The sequence below is a fragment of the Heterodontus francisci genome, chromosome 9, assembly GCF_036365525.1.
Source record: "Heterodontus francisci isolate sHetFra1 chromosome 9, sHetFra1.hap1, whole genome shotgun sequence".
NCBI classification, from domain to species: Eukaryota; Metazoa; Chordata; class Chondrichthyes; order Heterodontiformes; family Heterodontidae; genus Heterodontus; species Heterodontus francisci.
In genome coordinates this window covers 115,014,548-115,036,341 of record NC_090379.1, presented here as the reverse complement: position 1 = coordinate 115,036,341, position 21,794 = coordinate 115,014,548, and the positions used below count along the sequence as shown (strand labels likewise).

At 41.1% G+C, this 21,794-nt stretch overlaps 1 protein-coding gene across 3 annotated transcripts in view; it reads left to right on the top strand.

Moving 5' to 3' along the window:
- The window catches only part of numb (NUMB endocytic adaptor protein), a 202,681-nt gene that overhangs the window by 144,461 nt on the left and 36,426 nt on the right, over nt 1-21,794 (top strand). For 2 of the 3 annotated variants that reach the window (XM_068039739.1, XM_068039740.1), the window contains 2 exons: nt 6,516-6,548; nt 17,733-17,807. In XM_068039739.1, the coding sequence (XP_067895840.1) occupies nt 6,516-6,548; nt 17,733-17,807 (108 nt within the window). The remainder of the gene's footprint in view (nt 1-6,515; nt 6,549-17,732; nt 17,808-21,794) is intronic. The other variant, XM_068039741.1, reaches the window with a different exon arrangement.

Genomic DNA, 21,794 nt, shown 5'->3' with positions numbered 1-21,794 from the left:
ACATAATGGGAGAGATTCAAACAGAATTCCAGGTAAGATAGGAACAAATTTTGGAGGCGACAACACATTCAAGGACTTTGGAGAAGAAAGGGAAGTTGGTGATGGGATGGTAGCTTGCAAGGGCAGTGAGGTCAAGGGTTGATTTGTTTTTTTGAGGAGAGGGGTAATGACGGCAGATTTAAAGGAGAGAGATAGAGACAACACTTGGACAAAGATCTCTTAACAATATTGGCTAACTTGTAGACCAGGAGGGGAATTTGGGTCATCAGCAATTTAGTGGGAGTAGGATCGAGGGAAATGGAGTAACCAGTAAAAGAGGCCACATAAATATAAGGCATAGAGATTGAGTGGGTCAGAGTGACCATTATATAAAATTTCAGCCTTTAATGTAGTTAAAATCCAATTAAGGACCCCACACTGTCCCAAGTTTCCTCAGAGACCTGGAGCAAAAAGCTAAATCACTTGGTTGTTCTGTGGCACTAGCGTCAGATAGCAATTACTTCAACACTAAAATTAGCTGTTTCAACGCCCTTGTTCAGGGGAACCCTAGTAGCTACTTTTTTTTGCTTTGAATAAATTATTTAGTGAGTTAGGTTAAGTTACTGGTTGCATTTTGATTCTAATATAGTGTAAGGCTTGATGCTAGTAATGATTGGAAGGTTAACTTAAATAGCTGCATGGTAGACTACTATTACACTCTGAGACTTAACAAGATTTACAGTACAGTTGTAATCAGTAGGTCCTGGGACAGAATTAATATTTACAGTTGTGACGTGATGTATTGACATTTGTAGCTTTAAATGCATAATTTATAATCACTGCCATGATAAATTTATAACTGCCAATTTATATGTTATAATATTACCTCCACCTAATTGTCTTGCACACTTGATGTATCTCGATAGCTTCCTTCATAGTTTGGCTGGAGAAGTATCTGGTATTACACTCAATTAAAACAAACTAAATAATACACAAAAGGTTTTCATGTTCTCCACAAAGGATTGCTCCAGTTATACCAATTTTCCCTTATCTAACTTGAGGTCAAAAGTTTTGGGGGGGTGACAGTGGGAGAAAAGTATGAAAGGAAAGAAAAAGCAAAGAAAAAATGGCAAAGAAAAGGGGGAACGTGACTCTTTGGTGGAGAGACAGGTGGAAAGGCGTAGCTGTGTAGGTGGGCTGTTCACAGTTCATTGCTGTCTACTTGAGCGTTTTATTTTAGTTGTAATGCAACTCAACTGTACATAACTTTAGAGGGTAGGGCTGTTTACTGTCATAGTCTTAAGTAGTTCATGCCTAACATGATGCAGACAAAACAATTTGTAGCATGCTAAATGAATATTTTTTATATAATTCATCCCATCCCCATCTTTCCATGTTCCTTGCGTACAAAAGTCTGCCCTTTTGAGGGAATTACTCTGTACTGAGACTTTTAAAAATTCTTGAGTGGAACAATTCCTAATCCCTTGTATAGTTATTAATTCCACTGTAGTCTTTTACTGATGTTTAAACTAAAGGCTAATCCTTGTATGTTGGTCTTTCTCAGATGAAGTATTGAAAATTACACACATATTTAGCTTCTACCCTAAGAAATCTAAATGCCCTTTACTTCAAAAGCTCAACCGGAAAAGCAGATTTATGCCCTTTGATATAGTGTTGCAAATGAGTGTGTCCAGTTGAAAACCTTTCAACATTGCATGGTCACTTTGAAAGTAAATGGCAATATAGTAGACATATTGAGCCCATGTTACTGCGTGAGGAAACCAATGGATTAATGTGAAGCTCATTAGTTCACAAAGTACAAAAAAAAACTCCTCTACATGGAGAAGTCTGATCAAACAATGCTGTCAGTACTCGATCTTAACTTGCATCTCAATATAAAATGCTAATTGGTTTCATTGTCTTCCTTAAACTGGAATATTGCCATTCTCTTAAGCATATAAAAAAATCACCTTAGCTCATGAGATTTTATTTTTTGGGAAGTTCCCTTAAACTTGCTTCACTATTATCGATGTTTTTGGTCAGTTTTGCTTTTTCAAGACGTATGACCACTTTTCATGTATTGTCAGTCGTTTATGGCACAGAAGACAGCCATTCGGCCCATCAAGTCCATGCTGATGTACGATGTTATGAAATTTAGTTGATAGTGCTGTATAGCACTTTTGCTACATCAGTACTAATACTCGACTCAATGTTGAATGGTTTCAGCATACGCTGAATATAATTTTTTTTAAATCTTTAGCTTTTAGTTTCTGCAATCTCTCTCATAAGACAATCCCACCATCCCAGGGATTAGTTTGGTCATAGAGTCAGAGTTATACAGCACAGAAACAGGCCCTTCGGCCCATCATGACCATGCCGGCCATCAAGCACCGATCTATTCTAATCCCATTTTCCAGCACTTGGCCCGTAACCTTATGTACTATGGTGTTTCAAGTGCTCATCTAAATACTTCATAAATGTTGTGAGGGTTCTTGCCTTTACCACCCCTTCAGGCAGTGTGTTCCAGATTCCAACCACCCTTTGGGTGAAGTTTTTTTTCCCTCATATCCCCTCTAAACCTCCTGCTCCTTACCTTAAATCTATGCCCCCTGGTTATTGACACCTACGCTAAGGGAAAAGTTTCTTCCTATCAATGCCCCTTTTCTAAGTGTCCAGTTATCTCATCCTTTATAATAGGTTCCAACATTTTCCCTGCTACTGATGTCAAACTAACAGGTCTGTAGTTCCCCGTTTTCTCTCTCACTCCCTACTTAAGTAGTGGGGTTACCTTTGCTACTTTCCAGTCTGCGGGAACCCTTCCAGAATGTGTAGAATTTTGAAAGATAATCACCAATGCATTCACTATCTCTATAGCCACCTCCTTCAATACTCTGGGATGTAGCTCATCTGGTCCTGGGGATGTATCAACCTTCAATCCAATTAATTTTGAGTACTACCTCTTTATTGATGCTAATTACATTCATTTCCTCATTTTACAAGTCTCTTGGTTCCCTAGTATTTCTGGGAGATTTTCTGTGTCTCCCTCCGTGAAGACAGACACAAAGTAACTGTTTAGTCTCTCCGCCATTTCCTCATTCTCCACCACAAATTCTCCTGTCTCCACCTGCAATGGACCTACATTCGTCCTTGTTAATAGTTTCCTTTTCACATACCTAAAGAAGCTTTTACAGTCTGCCTTAATGTTTCTAGCTGGCTTACATTCATAATCTCTTTTCCCTTTATTAGTTTCTTGGTCTACCTTTGTTGGGTTCTAAATTGTTCCCAATCCTCGGGCCTACCACTTTTTCTGGCGACCTTATAAGCCACTTCCTTTGACCTAATGCAATCTTTAACTTCTTTTGTTAGCCACAGTTGATTCATCTTTCCTGTTGGAAAGCACAAAAGAAGATGGTTGTGGTTGTGAGAGGCCAATCATCTCGGTCCCAGGACATCGCTGCAAGAGTTCCTCAGGAAATTGTCCCCAGCCCAACCATTTTCAGCTGCTTCAATGAACTTCCCTCCACCATAAGGTCAGAAGTGGGGACATTCACTGATGATTGCACATTGTTTAGTACCATTCGCAACTCCTCAGATACTGAAGCAGTCCGTCCCCACATGCAGCAAGACCTGGACAACATTCAGGCTTGGGCTGACAAGTGGCAAGAAACATTCACTCCACACAAGTGCTGGGCAATGACCATGTCCAACAATAGAGAATCTAACCATTTCCCCTTGACATTCAACAGCATTTTCCCATGGTTCAGAGTGACTTTCCTCAGCACTCTAATAAAACTAGTTGCAGCACTTTCCTACTTCAAAACATATTTTGTTTTCTAGCAACAAGCCACCATCAGCAATATTTGTCCTATGTATTCAGTCCTCTGTTGGTATGGATATATTTAACATTAACCTAGGAGAGTTTCTACCATTTGAGAACTGCAATTATCTGCTAACTTAAAAATGAATTGGGAAACACTCTAAGTTTACTTAGTTGTGGCACGACATTCTCCTCCCTACAATGTGTACACACGTTTTTATTTATTATGAACCAAGTTACTTAATATAATTTACATCCACCAATTTGAAAATTAGGCCTGTATTAGTGCTGTATTATGAGACCTGGCAGTGTATTCCCAACATTCTTTTGCTTTCTGTTTTAAAAGCCAGCACTTCATTTGTGATCTGCTGACCAGATTAAATATTATGGCCTGCCAACTGGATTTTGTTGCCTTGATCACCCACTTATTGGATTGAGAAATAAGTGACAAATTTGGCCAATGGAACATCGGCCTAACTATTGGCTTCATTTGTAAGAGTACATTGTGAGTCAATGTCAAAATATTAACTGCTTATAACATGTAGATAGTAATCATGCAATATTAGTCTGGTACGCTACTCAAAATGAAATTGTTAAATCCAGGATATCTTTGACGTGAGCTCCTGCACATTAGGAACTAAATGGAGATGGCCAAAGCTGTTTTTAATTGTGACTTGCTTAAATACCCTTAAGGAATAAGGTTAACCTTCTAATGCAGTATTGCCCAACATGCTTTTGGTTGCATAATCAAAATTCTGTTTGTGTCGATATTATATACTTAAAAGTTATTGCATTTTGTTACATGGCATTCTGATTTCCACAATAAAAGCTCTACAACAGTATTCCAATTTGTTGATCAAGAAAGGTCTTGGAGTGTGGCTAAGTTAATTATTTTGCCTGCTCCCAGTTTTGTACAGGATTGCTGAAACTGTGGACCGTCAACCCGGCGCCGCGCTTCCCTGCCCAGCCCAGCGCCGCGCTTCCCTGCCCAGCCCGGCGCCGCGCTTCCCTGCCCAGCCCGGCGCCGCAGGCCTGCTCACTAGCTTCCCCCACAGATTACATTCACTCAACTGATTTTACTCCATTGGACAAAAGTAAGCGAAATTTCAGCTATTTCCTCCTTGATCGAATTTGGGATGACTGAATTGTGGTTTTGCTCTTCTGACATGAGTGTTGTAATCAAGTCTTATTGCAATGTGATCATTGATTCCTAGGGCAGTATTGATTTATGCAGTTTGTAATCCAAGCTTTCAGCTATAGAATGTGTTTTTGGAAATGAATAAATTTTGTGGATGAGATGCTCAGTTGAATGTCATGAAAACTTACCTGAACTACCTTTGATTTCTGGAAATTGCAGAAAAGAAAAATTAATTTTCTGTTCCGGATAAAATAAGAGGTCAGGCTTCTGTTGCAATTTGCTTGTGTTTGCTAAAATATTTTCGGGAATGAATTTTATTCCTCCTTCAGGTCACATGAAATGCTCACGGTTCCTGGTTGAACTGCTCCCAGTCTTCACTCTGGAATTGGGCATTTGATTATTGCCTATGGTTACTCTCCCGTCATAGCTTTTTATCCTTTACTCCCTGTGGACAATGCTGAGTTTCCGCTTGGTCTGTCCTGGCTGGGATTAGAATGCTGTGTGTGCGAACCTCCTTTCTGTGCCCCCCCCCCCATTTACACAGTGTGGCTTGGTGGCCATACTAGTGTGCTGTGCCTTAAATCATTTTGTACTGATATAAACAACTAAAAATTTTCCTTTTTTCAAAAAAAAAGATTCCCCTGCAATGAGAAAGTATATGTGCCTCTGTTTTTATTAAGCATAATTTTTATATTGTGATGATGTAAAATGTTTGTTTTTGTTTCAGCAGGTATGAGAAAATTTAAATCTTTTTAATGCACATTTCTTCTTGTAGCACTCTGTAGTTATAGTCTTGCATGTCTGATACTTGTACTAATGTTGCTAGACAACATCCTCTCTGAATAAGCTATTAATACACCCACTTAGGCATGATTTAGCTGTTATGAAATTTCTCAGCTAACTTAGCTTCAGTAGGTTTGATTTACCTACATTAATGTCTAATAGATCTGACTTAGGATCATAAGACTTGGCGGCAGCAGCACCCATTTCATTTCATTAACGTAATTGTTTGCAACTCCATGTAACCATTTCATGATTTCAGCTGTACCTATGGGAAATTATCTCCAATTTGCAATGCTGACAAGGTCATGCCACATCCTGTTTGAGGTGACCTTGTTTTTTTTAAATTCAGTATGAGTTTAGTAAAAAATGCAATGAGGTTTATGTTTTCAAATTCCTGTTACTAAATTTAAGTGTAACAACACTAACTGTAGCTGTGCTTTGGCCCTTGTGCCTCTGATGCAAAATGTCTCAGTACTGCCAAACTGCTGCTGCCAACTCGAACTGAACTTATTGTGTTCTTGAGCACTCAGCTGAGATTGAATGTAGCTAGTGCCTCTGCATGTGGCAGGCCTCCGGACTGTCTCTGTACACTTCTCATTCACACCGGTGGCTTGTAGCTTACTGTAAGTCCATGTAATGCACTGCATTATTATGGGTGATCTTCACGTTTGTTTCCTTAAATCCTTTTCGGAGAACCTTTCCAGACTAGTTCTCTTGCTTTGGTTTGAAACTTTTGCCATAATTTGCAGTAGCTTCCTGCAGTAATAGTCTCCTGACTTCTTCCCCCTGTCACTCCAGGAAAGGAAGTTCTTCAAAGCCCTGTTTGGAAAAGTAAGTTTGAATGCCTAGACTTCTGTTGATACATTAAGGGGTTACACCACTGCGTTTAAATATTAGACAGTAGCTTTCAAAGTACCAATTTATTGGTTAAAATTTCATAAAACCATATTCGTTCCAGTTATAAAGTGTACTTTTGAACAGGAATGGTGCGCAGTTTTTTTTTCACTGGTCCGGAATTGTTTGCTACAAGTTGGACTGTGTGAAGTGATTATGAAGTTTTTTCTGCCAGTGCAACTGGTTTTGAACCATGCATGTACTAATGTTTGGGAGAGGAGGGAAGTGCCCCAGGCTCGAGAAATAAAGAATAACCTGATTCCTTAAATAATTGCAGAGGGGACCGCACTTTGGCAGTTTTTCCGTATCAGCTGTTAAGAATGATGTATTAAAAAATGAGAGAGCTTTAGTAATCCTTTATTTTATCCTTTCATTTGTTTTAAAAGGCTATGCAGTAACTTCATCCTTTGATGCAATATGATGTGCTGCAACTACAGAAAGTTGGCAACATAACTGGAGGGACAATGAGTGATCGATTAACTTGATGTATTTGTGGAATATGGGCGTCACTAGCTAGGCCAGCATTTATTGCCCATCCCTAATTGCCCTTGAACTGTGGCTTGCTAGGCCATTTCAGAGGGCATTTTAAGAGTCAGCCACATTGCTGTGGGTCTGGAGTCACATGTGGACCAGACCTGATAAGGGCGGCAGATTTCAGATGGGTTTTTACAACAATCGACAGTGGTTTCATGGTCATCATTAGACTAGGTTTTTAATTCCAGATTTATTAATTGAGTTCAAATTTCATCATCTGATATGGTGGGATTCGAACCAGTGTCCCCAGCGCAGTAGCCTGGACTCTGGATCACTAGTCCAGTCACATAACGCCTACAGCATCACCTCCCCCTGAATCCCTCAAAGCTGTTTGGTACTTCTCAGGATGCAACTTCTATCGAGACAATCTATTGATGTACACATAAATGTGGCCTGAAATTTTGATAGTTTATGATGCGTTTAGTAGGGAGCAGGCTCTGCATTCCCCAGAGGAGCTATCCAGACTTTACACATGGATGGCCTGTGGCATAACACATTGGGCTGTATCTTAACTCAAAAATGGGTGAGTTGGGGGTCATGTCAGAGGTTAAAATGCAAAGCGAAACACCCAATTGCAACAGGAACTCAACCCACCTTGAATCCATATGCTTCTGTTTTAATGGAGATGGGTGGAGGGGCTAGTGAGCAGTCCGCTCATGGGAAACAGGTTAGTTATTTACTTAATACATTGAGACTTCCTGCCTTCCTTTTAACATTCTGTTAACTACAGGCAGCCAGGTTACCATGCTTCAGCAAACTCAGCAGTTGAATGAAGGTGAAAAGAGCTGAATGCATCAGGATTAAGTGCCTTCACAGCACTGCTTGTGGCCAAAAGGAGCAGGAGTGCTTTCTGTAGGCCCAACAAGTTACCCAGTAAAGTGCAATCCTCCACCATCACCGCGCCACCCCCCCCCCCCCCCCCACCTTCCCCAGTGACCTTTCCCACCATCCCAATACACCTACCTGCTCTCATAGGCTTTGGATGTATGAAGAAGGGTTCTTGCACAAGAGGCCTCCACCCTGCTGGCAGGAATCCCACAGAAAACATTTAAAGGAACCCTGTAGTCAAGTTCTGCAGAGCATTCACAACAGCACCTCCTCCCTCTCCCCAAATCCCTTGGCACCAAACTTGCTCCCAGGCTGAAATTCAGCCCATTGTGTTGAAAAAACCCATTGCATAATGCAAATAGGAAGCAAAATAAATATCTGTACATCAGCAATCTGCATACAGTCTCTGCTTATTTGTTTCCTGCTCAGAGACATCATCAACTTTATTGAAGTTAATACTGAAAGTTAGATTGGCTTAATGGATCCATGAAATAATATGCATTCCTCCCTTGATGGCCATATGATGTCCATTATTTTCATGAAGTAGGATTTCAAGGCTAGCTTGTTATTTGCTCAATGGGAAGCTTTCAGGTTAAAGTGTAGAAGCTTTCATATGCATTCTGTAGTGCTGTGTTTCTTAGGTACAGATCAAGTATTTTTGAATAGCTCTTAGATAGAGCTATCCAATTAATCCATTCCGCTGCACTTTCCCCATAACTCTGAAAATTTCTACCCTTTAAGTATTTATCAATTTCTCTTTTGAAAGTCAGCATTAAATTTCAGGCAGTGCATTCCAGATGATCAACACTTAAATATGTATAGCGTCTATAACATAATACGATGTCCCAAGATGTTTCACAGGAGTATTATCAAACGAAACTTGACACCCGGCCACGTGAGATATTAGAGCAAATGACCAAACGCTTAGTTAGAGTTAGGTTTTAAGGACTGTGTTAAAGGAGACAAGAGAGGCGGATCGGTTGAGAGGGGGAATTCAAGAGCTTCGGGCCTTGGTAGCTGAAGGCATGGCCGTCGGTGAATGGGTGATTAAAATCGAGCATGCTCAAGAGGCCAGAATTGGAGGAGCGCAGATATATCGGAGGATTGTAGGGCTGAGGAAATCTCAGAGATGGGGGGTTGGGAGGTGCGCAAGAGCATGAAAGTCAAGATGAGAATTTTAAAATCAAGGCGTTGCTTAACTGGGATTCAATGTAGGTCGGCAAGCATGGATGAATGGGACTTGCTGGGAGTTAGGACACGGGCAGTAAAGTTTTGCATGACTTGCAGTTTATGGAGAGTGAGATGTAGGAGGTGGGCCAGGAGTGCATTGGAATCGTCAAATCCAGAGGGAAGACAGGTATGGATGTGGATTTCAGTGGCAGATGAGCTTGGGCAGAGTTGGGCAATGTTAGGGAGGTGGAAATAGGCCATCTTAGTGATGGCAAGGGTATGTGGTGGGAAGCTCACCTCAGGCGCAAGTATGTTAGCAAGATTGGAAACCAATTCGTTCAGCCTTAGACAGTTGCCAAGAGAGGGATGGAGTCAGTGGCTAGGTCTTCACAATATTTAGTTGGAGGAAATTTCCACTCATCCAGTACTGGATGTTGGACAAGCAGTCTGACAATTTTTAGAGACAGAGAGGTGCTGGATGGTGTCAGCGTACATGAGGAAACTGCTCCATGCTTTTGGATGATGTCGCCCTAGGGGCAGCATGCGGATGAAAAATAGGAGAGGGGCCAGGATTGATCCTTGAGGGACACCAGAGGTAACCATGCAGGAGTGGGAAGAGAGCCGTTGCAGGTGATTCTCTGGCTATGACTACATGACCACAACAACTCACTGCATTTTTTAAAACAAAAACTTTCTCTTAGTATATCCTGTTACCCCTGGTTCTTTTGCCAATCACCTTTAAATCTGTGTGTTCTGATTACATACCTGGCTGGATGTACCCACCCTTGAATAAAAATGGCCAAGTAACATTATATGAATAACCTTATGTATTGGTATCAGAGGTATTCTATCCAGAAGTTAATGTGGCACTTCAATAGAAAACTGAGTTTTTAATTTTTAAACTCTATATGTTCCAAAAGTGTTTCGGAAAAAACTGAATTTGATCCATTTTTGTGTTCTCCAAATGTTGATACATTTTGGCATATCGGTCAAATTCATTTAAGCTGGGAGTTTCTGTAAGGTTGGTGCAAAGTGTTTGTGTAAATTTCAGAGATATTTCAATATTAATGTAGTCCTGCTGTTAATATCGGCAGGACCTCCATGTCCCTGGGATTTCTGGGTTTTCGACACACTGCCCTGCAAATATCAGGGCCAATAGTTCTGATGCTTGAACTGTTCCCTTCAGTAACTTGGATCATGGGTCCAAGCTGGTGAGCTTTATGCGGATCTGACCTGTCCTGTGCATCCTACTAACTCCTGGCACATCTAACTGAACAACCATATAAGAAGGCACTAAATAACCATATAAGAAGGCACTAAATAACCTAGACTATCAATCTGATTATGTTCTCTTCATTTTGAATTTAGGCTAATACCAAAGAAAAAAGAAAAAGGGAATCTGTCCAATTGATCAAAACTGTCGGGCCAAAATAAATTTCAGACACTTGTGCTATGATACCACCTGACATGAATCATCATCCACACCTTGGTGTCTTACATATCCAAATAATGCTATAGCAAGGTGTAAACAGATAAACTTACGGTGATAGTTGAATAATTTTGAGAGTGCAGTGGTCGACTTGCATCATGCAGATCCTTGACTTTATCATCTTGTAGAAAATGGGAAAAAATACTACCATTTAACAACTCGATATAAGTCCACGTATCCAAGTCTTGGTAAAAGTTGCACTTCTTGAATAGTTAATGGTAAAAAAGGCCAAATAACAAAATGTGTATTTTAAATTTTCCCCACACAAAAGAGAGATAGGCATCTCTCCTAGTAAACCATAAAAGCTATAAATTCTGAACAAAAAATTAGATGCTTACCAGTAGAATGAGTGGGTCCATCCCAGTGCACCCAACTTACTGAATGTTACTTTGCTGGATATTAGAAGTAGGGTACATTGGTATTCCCTTCATTAATGCTATCTTCATTTTTGGTGCATAACCGTCCCTTCAATCAGAAGGATAGTAGACCATGTACCATGACTGTATCTTCCCATTCATGTTATTTCTGAAGGCCACTGAATCCAGGTCACCTACATGTGTACTTGGTCATATTGGTTTCAGAATTCCATGTAATAGACTAGTCGCTCCACTCTATCTTCACTTGTCCCTCCCCCACTCCCCCGCCAACAAAATGACTTTTTATATTGCTCCTAAAACATAGATGGAAAGGAAATTTGACCATTTGGTATGGTGTCATTGAATCTTTTTCTGAGATAAAGAACTTAATGGACTTTTGTCTTTTACAAATAGAGTGACTATTTCTCAAGATTTTGTATTATCGGAATTTTTCCCCACTTATTGTTCTGTTTCCTCCTCTTGAAGTGGTGAGTCCTGCCAGAATAGGATTCCACAAGGATCAGCGGTAATTGTGATGCAAATGCCAACTCCATTGCCCTGAATGAAGTCAGTTGGCGTGTTTTTCAGGCTTGGGACAAATGCTTGTCGGCACAAAGCAGATTGTTTTTCCTCCTCCTGTTGATGAAAACGGTATTTCTCAATTAAATACCTTTTCAAGCAGAATGCTACAGCTTCTGGTGCTGTTGTGGCTTTGTCTCTCCAATGGTGACCAGTTTCTCCTTTAACTACATGAATTGTTCCAAAGGATAAATTGCTTTGGTAAGGTCATAGTTTGGTTAATATGAATTCTTCTAAATAGCTCGTTTCGGTCGTCTGTCTTAGCTTACACTAGTGAAAGATCATTTACACACTCGTCCATTACCTAATGATGGTAAGTGTAGTATAAGGTGTCATGCTAGGCCCCCACCTGCCAAGAATGAGACATATTAATTTTGCCACATGGACATTAAATTTCAAATTGTTGCTGGGAAGAAGAGAAGGCCTGTTACAAGGACAGGAAAAAAACATTTACATACTAACATCCTTTCCACATCCGCCCTGTCAAGACCCCTCAGGATCTTATATGTTTCAATCAGGTCGTCTCTTACTCTTCTAAATTCCAGTGGATACAAGCCTAGCCTGGCTAATCTTTCCTCATATGACAGCCCACCTATTCTAGGTATTATTCTGGTAAACCTTCTCTCTACTGCCTCCGACGCATTTACATCCTTCCTTAAATAAGGAGACCAGTACTGTACACAGTACTCTAGATGTGGTGTCACCAGTGCCCTCTATAACGGAAGCATAACTTCCCTACTTTTGTATTCAATTCCCCTCGTGATAAATGATACCCTTCTATTAGCTTTCCTAATTACGTGCTGTACCTGCATACTAACCTTTTGCAATTCATGCACTAGGACACCCAGATCCCTCTGCATTTCAGAGCTCTGTAATCCTTCACCATGTAGATGATATTGTGATGCAAATGCCAACTCCATTGCCCTGAATGAAGTCAGTTGGCATGTCTTCGTGCCAGATTGGACAATTTCCCACTTTCCCACATTATACTCCATTTGCCAGGTCCTTGCCCACCCATTTAACCTATCTATATACCTTTGAAGCCTCCTATGTCCTCTTCACAAGTTAATTTCCTACCTATCTTTGTGTCATCAGCAAATTTATCAACCACACCTTCGGTCCCTTCATCTAAGTCATTTATATAAATTGTCAAAAGTTGAGGCCGCAGCACAGATCCCTGTTGTACACTACTCGTTAGATCTTGCCAACCAGAAAATGACCCATTTATGCCTACTCTCTGTTTTCTGTTAGCTAATCTATCTTCTGTCCATGCCAATACGTTGATCCCTACACTGTGAGCTTTTATTTTCTGCAAGAACCTTTGATGTGGCACTTTATCAAATGCCTTCTGGAAATCTAAGTACAATATATCCATCGGTTCCCCTTTAACCACAGCCCATGTAACTTCCTCAAAGAACTCCAATAAATTGGTTAAACATGATTTCCTTTTCACAAAACCATGTTGACTCTGCCTGATTACCTTGAATTTTTCTAAATGCCCTACTATAATATCTTTAATAGCTTCTAACATTTTCCCTAAGACACGTTAAGCTATTTGGCCTGTAGTTTCCTGCTTTCTGTCTCCTTTTTTGACAAAGGAGTTACATTTGCTATTTTCCAATCTAACGGAACCTTTCCCAAATTTAGGGAATTTTGGAAAATTTAAACTAACGAATCAACTATCTCACTAGCCACTTCTGTTAACACCCTTGGATGAAGTCTATCAGGACCTGGGGGCTTGTCAGCCCACAGCTCCAACAATTTGTTCAGTACCACTTCCCTGGTGATTGTAATTTTCTTGAGTTCCTCCCTCTTCTATTTCCTGACTTACAGCTAATACTGGGACGTTACTTGCATCCTCAATAGTGGGACCGATGCAAAATATCTATTCAAATCATCTGCCATCTCATTATCCATTATTAATTCCACAGACTCGCTTTCTATAGGACCAACGCTCACTTTGTTAACTTTACTTCTTTAAATATCTTTAGAAACTTGCTATCTATTTTTCTAGCTAGCTTTCTCTCGTGCTTTAATTTGACCTTCCTTATCAATCTTTTAGTCATTCTTTGCTGTTTTCTATATTCTATCCAATCTTCTGACCTGCCTCCCATCTTTGTGCAATTATAGGCTTTTTCTTCATGTTTGATACTTTCTTTAACTGTTTTAATTAACCACAGATGGCAGGTCCCACCCTTGGAATTTTTCTTTCTCGTTGAAATGCATCTATTCTGCGTATGTGTGCCACTGCATCTCTATTGACCTATCCCTTAAGCTGATTTTCCAGTTCACTTCAGCTAGCTCTGCTTTCATGCTCTCATAATTACCCTTATTTAAGTTTAAAATACTAGTCTTTGACCCATTCTTCTCTCCCACAAACTGAATGTAAAATTCAATAATATTATGATCACTGCCACCTAGGGGCATCTTCACCATGAGGTCATCAGTTAATCATATCTCGTTACACAATACCAGGTCTCGTGTAGCCTGCTCTCTGGTTGGCTCCAGAATGTATTGTTCCAAGAAATTATCCTGCAAACATTTTATGTACTCTTCATCTAGGCTACCTCTGCCTATCTGATTTTTTCAAGTCTATATGGGGACAATAACCAGGGGGCATAGATTTAAGGTAAGGGGCAGGGGATTTGAGGAAAAAAATTTTCAGCCAGAGGGTGGTTGGAATCTGGAACACACTGCCCAAAGGGGTGGTAGAGGCAGGATCCCTCACAACATTTAAGAAGTATTTAGATGAGCACTTGAAACACCATAGTATACAAGGCTGCAGGCCAAGTGCTGGAAAATGGGACTAGAATAATTAGGTGCTTGATGTTCGGCACAGACACGATGGGCCGAAGGGCCTGTTTCTGTGCTGTATAACTGACTGTATGACCATATGTAGGTTAAAATCCCCCATTATTATCGCTGTACCTTTCTGATAAGTTGCCAATATTTCTTCCTTTATACCCCGTCCTACAGTGTGGTTAATGTTAGGTGGCCTGCACACCACTCCCACAAGTGACTTCTTGCCTTTATGATTTCTCATCTCTACCCAAACTGTTTCTATGTCCCGGTCTCCTGAACTTGGATCATCTCTCTCTATTGCACTAATACCACCATTAATTAACAGAGCTACTCCTCCACCTTTTCCTAGCTTCCTGTCCTTCCTAAATGCCATGTGCCCTTCGATATTCAGGTCCCAATCTGCATCCATGTCTCTGTAATGACTATCAGAACGTACTTATTTATTTCTATTTGCACTCTCAGTTCATCTGTTTTGTTTCGAATGCTAAGTGCATTCAGATACAGAGCCTTTAGTTGTGTCCTTTTATTATCTTTGTACCTCTAGCCTTATCTGTTGATTTACTCTTAGATTTGTACATTCTGTCCCTTCCTGTCACAGTCTGTTTATCATTTCCCATATTAATACCTTTGTCTCTTGCCTTGCCTCTACTCCTTGATTTACCATATCTTCCAAAATTTGATCCCTTGCCCTCGCTATTCAGTTTAAAACCCTCTTTACATCCCTTGTTATGCGACTCGCTAGAACACCGGCCCCAGCACAGTTCAGGTCCCAACCGCACAGCTACCATTTTCCCCAGTACCGGTGACTGTGCCCCATGAACCGGAACCCACTTCTACCACACCAGTCTTTGCACCACGCATTAATTTCTCTAATCTTATTTGCCCTATGCCAATTTGCACATGGCTCATGTAATAATCCAGAGATTATTACCTTTGAGGTCCTGCTTAATTTGGCGCCTAGATCCTCATAGTGACTATGCAGAGCCTCTTTCCTTGTCCTGCCTATGTCATTGGTACGTACATAAAATGACCACGATCCTCCCCCTCCCACTGTAAGTTCCTCTCCAGCCCTGAGCTGATGTCTTGAACCCTGGCACCAGGCAGGCAACACAGCTGTCTGGACGCTCACTCTTTGCTGCAGAGAACAGTGTCAATCCCCCTAACTATACTGTCCCCTACTACCACTACATTCTGTTTTTCTCCTTCCACTTGAATGGCTTCCTGTACCATGGTGAGGTTGCTCATCCGCCCTGCAGCTCCCACTCTCATCCAAACAAGCTGAAAGAACCTCAAACCTGTTGGACGATTGCAAAGGCTGAAGCTCCTGCACTCCTGCCCTTTGGGTCCCTTTACCTGCCTCAGCTGCAGCCACACTCTCCTGTCCCTGACCACTGACCAAATCACAAGACCCTATCCTAAGGGGTGTGACCCCCTCCTGGTACAAAATGTCCAGGTAACTTTCCCCCTCCCTGATGTGTTGCAGTGTCTGCAGCTCGGACTCCAGTTCAATGACTCTGATCCGAAGCTCTTCGAGCCACAAACACTTACTGCAGATTTTTTTGCCCTGAATCACACTGACATCCAGGAGCTCCCACATGCTGCAACCGTGACACATCACCTGTCCTGCCATCCATAATGTCTTTTAATTAACTAAATTATTTTATTCAATTTATTTTATTTTCCTTTATTATATATTTTCTTAAGCTTATCACTAGTTCCTTTACTGTTTTAAACGTTAGGATTAGCATGGACCTTAATCATTTACCAGATACTCACCAAACAGGTAGCCTCTTCCCTGCTCTCTCTCTTGATTGTGATGTCACTCTGATGTCACTTTTCGATTGATTTTTTTTTTTTCCCGCTCCCCCTGCTCCTCTCTCACTCTGTCTGACTCCGGTCTCCGACTCTGGGCTTTTGGCACACTTTTTAAACCTCTGCTCCTGCCGTGCTCCTCTCTCTCTGTCTCTCTGTCTCGTTTAAGTTTAATAAATTTCAACTTTTCTTTAAACCTAAGAGAGCCTGTTTGTGCTGGTTTCTTTGCCATATAATTGGAAAGCGGTGAACAAGGATTCACCAAGGGGGAGCTAAAAACACGGTGTGTTTAAAATGAAATCCTGTTACAGTAAGACCAGGTGAAGGCTGAAAGGAAACCCTAGACCTCATTCTCACCTGGTCGTAACAAAGGGTATCAAAGGGTGAATTTGAGAGAATATAAAGATTACCGCCACCATGATGATGCAAGACATCATGTGGGATTTTGAAGGAGAGAGAGACACGGGCTAGTGTGGAGTGTATATAGTTACTATACAATAAAGATTGATGTTTAAACAGTACAGTCTCAGAACCTCTTTGGCTAGACTCTATATGGTGGCAGCATAAAGAACAAAATATATAACACCAAGTCCCAGACTGAAGGAGATGTAAGTATTTCTTGCTTTAGTAATTGCATTACTCAGAAAGAGGGTCCACATATCAAATCTCTCCCACTTTCCGCCTCTGAGCACCGACCCTTCATTGCAACTGGCTGTGTAGCATAAATTTGTAAAAAATTGGTGTTCTGGGGCTCCTATGGGGTCTGTGAGTTCCTTAGATTTCTGTCCATCTGTCATTTTCTTATATTTTTTTTTGTATTGATTAACTTGCAAATTATTTCTGTTAACATATGTTAACAGGAAGTTATTTGCAATGATAGCACTGTTCATCCTCTGTCGCTGATGCCGCTTTTCACAAGTTAGATTGGGGGACTCTGAGTTTGTTGACGTTTGAAGAAAAGTTTTTAAAACACATAATAAGGCTGTCATTAGAGGCTCGAGTGGAAGTCAGTCATAAATTGAATTTCCCAATTGGAACAAACAGGAGACCATGGATATAACTCTTTTTGTCTGACCTGCTGTCAGATGGTGAGTAATTTTCCTTTCTAATGTAGTTGAGCTAAACTTTATAAATGCTTTTAAATTACAAAATCAACCTTCAAGCTAACCCAAGTGTGTGTGCAGTGTAGATTTAAAATCTCATTGTTTCCCCAGTAGCAGAAAAACTGCCTACCATATTAGTGGTGTAACTCCTTAAGTGTCAGTTGACCCAAGCTTCCAATTTTTTATTCTGGTTTAATAATAGGGAGAGAGATCAGCGCTTTGCGTGTTTAATGGTGTGGGATTCCTCTTCTTCCCTCATGCCTTGAAGCTATGATGTTCAGCTACTCTTTTATAAAAAAAAAATAATTGTGTGTGCTGGGCTATTTGACAATGGAATCTAATCTTCCACACTGCTATTCGTGTTTATGTCTCTGCTGATTTTCCCCCTTTGGTTTCATTGGTTTATTAAGCTGTTTAACTAAATCTTTGCATTTTTTCCCCTTTTAAGACTGGAAAGAAGCCAGTTAAGGCTATGTTGTGGGTGTCAGCAGATGGACTGCGAGTGGTGGATGAAAAAACGAAGGTCAGTTTACTATTCTGTTTACTTCTATGCAATGTTTTGCAGCCTTTTACCTAGCATTGATTTGTCATTTCAGGAAGTAATAGTCAACATTCCTTAATCTTTTTTGGCTGTTTAAAATCACAATATAGTTTATTTTCCAAATTGTTTAATGATTCTTTGCGCGTTAATTTTCTACTGGTACTCATTGCAGGAGCACATCATGTTTTGATTTAGAGCCTTGGAAGCTTAAGTGGAGAAATGTGAAATGTTAAAATTACATTTTGATGGTCTCAGGATTTGGCAATAAAAATGACTGTGAATTATGAGAATTTTATGCTATTATTTGAAATTTCTTTGTTGCATTTGGTTGTATTTAACATTTTCTGATAGGTTATCTAAAATTAAAGGTGCCCTGTATGGATGCAAATTGAGGTTCAAAATCCACAATTGCTTGTGTTTCTCTTCATATAACCACATCAAATAGCACATGTAGCCATATTGATGTTTTGGTATCTGTGGCCTGAGACAATTAAGCACTTGTTACCAATGATTCATCCACTTCAAAACCTTCTCACTGGAGTGTGCTTAGAGCAGCCTATTGGTACACCAATGCACAGATGTACCATTGTCCATGATTCTTGATGTGATTACTTCGTCTCATCTGAGTTATGAACAAAAGACTAGCATTTGTATCACGCCTTTCACAACCTCAGGATGTCCCAAAGCTTTTTACAGCCAGTGAAGTGCTTTTGAAGTGTAGTCTGTTATGGCAGGTGTTAAGGGGTGTGGATGGTTCCCACGGTTCACCTCCCAGCTGACTGCAATAGTGTTTTGTTAAAATTATGCTTTAGCCTCTGAGTGTCTTTAGGAACAAAGAAACAGACAAATATTATCATAACATTGCTTGCTCACATTCATAGAATAGAATCACAGATTACGGCACAGAAGGAGACCATTTGGCCCATTCTGTGTGCGCCGGCCAAAAAAGGAGCCACCCATTCTAATCCCACCTTCCGGCATTTGGTCCGTAGCCCTGCAGATTACGGCACTTGAGATGCATATCCAGACACCTTTTAAATGAGTTGAGGGTTTCTGCCTTTACTACCCTTTTTAGGCAGTGAGTTCCAGCCCCCTACCATCCTCTGGATGAAAAGTATTTCCTAATCTTTCTACCAATCACTTCAAATCAATGCCCCCCAGTCACTGACCTCTGCTAATGTAAATAGGCCCTTCACATCTTCTCTATCCAGGCCCCCTCAATTTTGTACATTACAATCAGATCTCCCCTCAGCCTTCTCTGTTCCAAGAAGAACAACCCCAGCCTATCCAATCTTTCCTCATAGCTGCATTTTTCCATTCCCGGCATAAATCTCATAAATCTCCTCTATGCCTTCTCTGGTGCAATTGCATCTTTTCTGTAATGAGGTGACCAGACCTGCACACAGTACTCAAGTTGTGGCCTAACCAATGAGTTACACAGTTCCAACATTACCTCCCTGCTCTTGTATTCTATATCTCGGCTAATAAAGGAAAGGATTCCATATGCCTTCTCCCTTCAGGGATCTGTGGACATTCACTCTAAGGTCCTTCTCTTCCTCTACACACCTCCATATTCTCCCATTAATCGTGTATTCATTTGCCTTGTTTGACCTCCCCAAATGCATCACTTCACATTTCTCTGGCTTCAATTCCATTTGCCACTTTTCTGCCCACCTGACCAGTTCTTCCATTCACCCGTGCATACGTACACAAGAATAGGTAGATAGAGAGAAAAGGGTAAGAAGTAGTTGAAAGTCCCAAGTGAGGTAAGTGTTCATGGTTTACAGAAGATTATTGAGTCTTCTTGGGAGGAAAAGTTTTTTAAAGTTGCTGGCCTGATTATTCATAGTCTTGAATTTACGGAGGTGGTGTAGAGCTCTAGTGGTTATAATACCGCCCAAAGCTGGTGGTGTGTAGTTTGTTAACTTCGCAAGTGGTTAGTCTCAAAGCCTTTTTGTGGTGTCTCTGCTGTGGTGGCTGTTATTGGTCAGCAGGGTTCTTCTCTCGCTGGATCCTTTTCACAGGCTTTCTGTGATGTTGGCTTGATCTCTCTCTCTCTCTCTCTTTGATGTTTGATGGAACTCATTCTGTTACGATGTTGCTGCTTCACATCTTATTCATCTTGGTTTGGCTATGAGCCAGACTCTCTTCAGCATCCTCTGTTAATGCATTCATGTCGATCAGAGTAATTAATATGCAATAGCTCCTTTCAATTTCAAAGAGCTTCTCCCCAGAGCTATTCCAGACAAGGTTAATGAGCCTCATTTTTACAGATGAGTTTGTGGATTTTCACATGGCTGCTACTCCCATTTTGACTGTGTATAAGTGTCCATGTTCTTGTGATTTTGTTTAGCAGTTGACATTTTAGATTCATAATTCTTCTATTTCATTGTTTGTTTCATCATGGCTCCTTCATGCATGACAAGTCACTGATGTAAGAAACATGGCAGCCAATTTGTGCACAGCAAGATTTTTTTATTCATTTGCGGGATGTGGGCATCATTGGTTAGGCTAGCATTTATTGCCCTAATTGCCCTTGCGAAGGTGGTGGTGAACTGCCTCCTTGAACTGCTGTAGACCATGGGGTGTAGGTATCTCCACAATGCTGTTAGGAAGGGGGTTCCGGAATTTTGACCCAGCGACAGTGAAGGAATGACAATATATTTCCAAGTCAGGGTGGTATGTGGCTTGGAGGGGAACTTGCAGGTGGTGGGGTTCCCATGTGTCTTTTTCTAGATGGTAGAGGTTGCAGGTTTGGAAGGTGCTGTGTAATGAGGCTTGGTGAGTTGCTGCAGTTCATCTTGTGTAAGGTACATACTATGTGTCAGTGGTAGAAGGAATGAATGTTTAAGGTGGTGGATGGGGTGCCAATCAAGCCGGTTGCTTTATCCTGGATGGTGTCGAGTTTCTTGAGCGTTGTTGGAGCTGCGTTCATCCAGGCAAGTGGAAAATATTCCATGACACTTTTGACTTATGCCTTGTAGATGGTGGACAGGCTTTGAGAAGTCGGGAGGTGAGTTTCTCAATGTGAATTCCCAGCCTCTGATCTGCTTTTGTAGCTACAGTAATTATATGGCAGTTCCAGTTAAGTTTCTGGTCAATGGTCACCCCCAGGTCGTTGTTGATGGGCGATTCAGCAATGGTAATGGCTGTTGAATGTAAGGGATATGGTTAGATTCTCTCTTGCTGGAGATGGTCATTGCCTGGCAATGTTACTTACCACTTATCAGTGGAAGCCTGAAAGTTGTCCAGGTCTCACTACGTGCAGGCACAGGCTGCTTCAGTATCTGAGGGGTTGTGAATAGTACTGAACACTGCGCAGACATTAATGAACATCCCCACTTCTGACATGATGGAGGGAAGGTCATTGATGAAGCAGCTGAAGATGGTTGGGCCGAGAACACTACCCTGAGGAACTCCTGCAGCGATATCCTGGGGCTGAGATGATTGGCCTCCAACAACCACAACCATTTTCCTTTGTGCTAGATGTGACTCCAACCAGTGGGAAACTTTCCCTCAATTGCTATTGACTTCAATTTTACTAAGACCCCTTGATGCCACACTCGGTCAAATACTGCTTGATGTCAAGTGCAGTCGCTCTCAGCTCATCTCTGGAATTTAGCTCTTTTGTCTATGTTTGGACCAAGCCTGTAAAGGGATCTGGAGTTGAGTAGCCCTGGCGGAACCCAAACTGTTCATCAGTGAACAGCTTATTGCTGAGTAAGTTCCGCTTGATTGCACTGTCTATGATCTCATCCATCACTTTACTGATGATTGAGAGTAGACTGATGGAGCGGTAATTGGCCGGATTAGATTTGTTCTGTTTTTTGTAGACAGGACATACCTGGGCAATTTTGGACATTGTTGGGTGGATGCCAGTGTTGTCGCTGTACTGGAACAGCTTGGCTAAGGGCACAATTAGTTCTAGAGCACAAATCTTAAGTACTACAGATCAGGACACTGGTGATC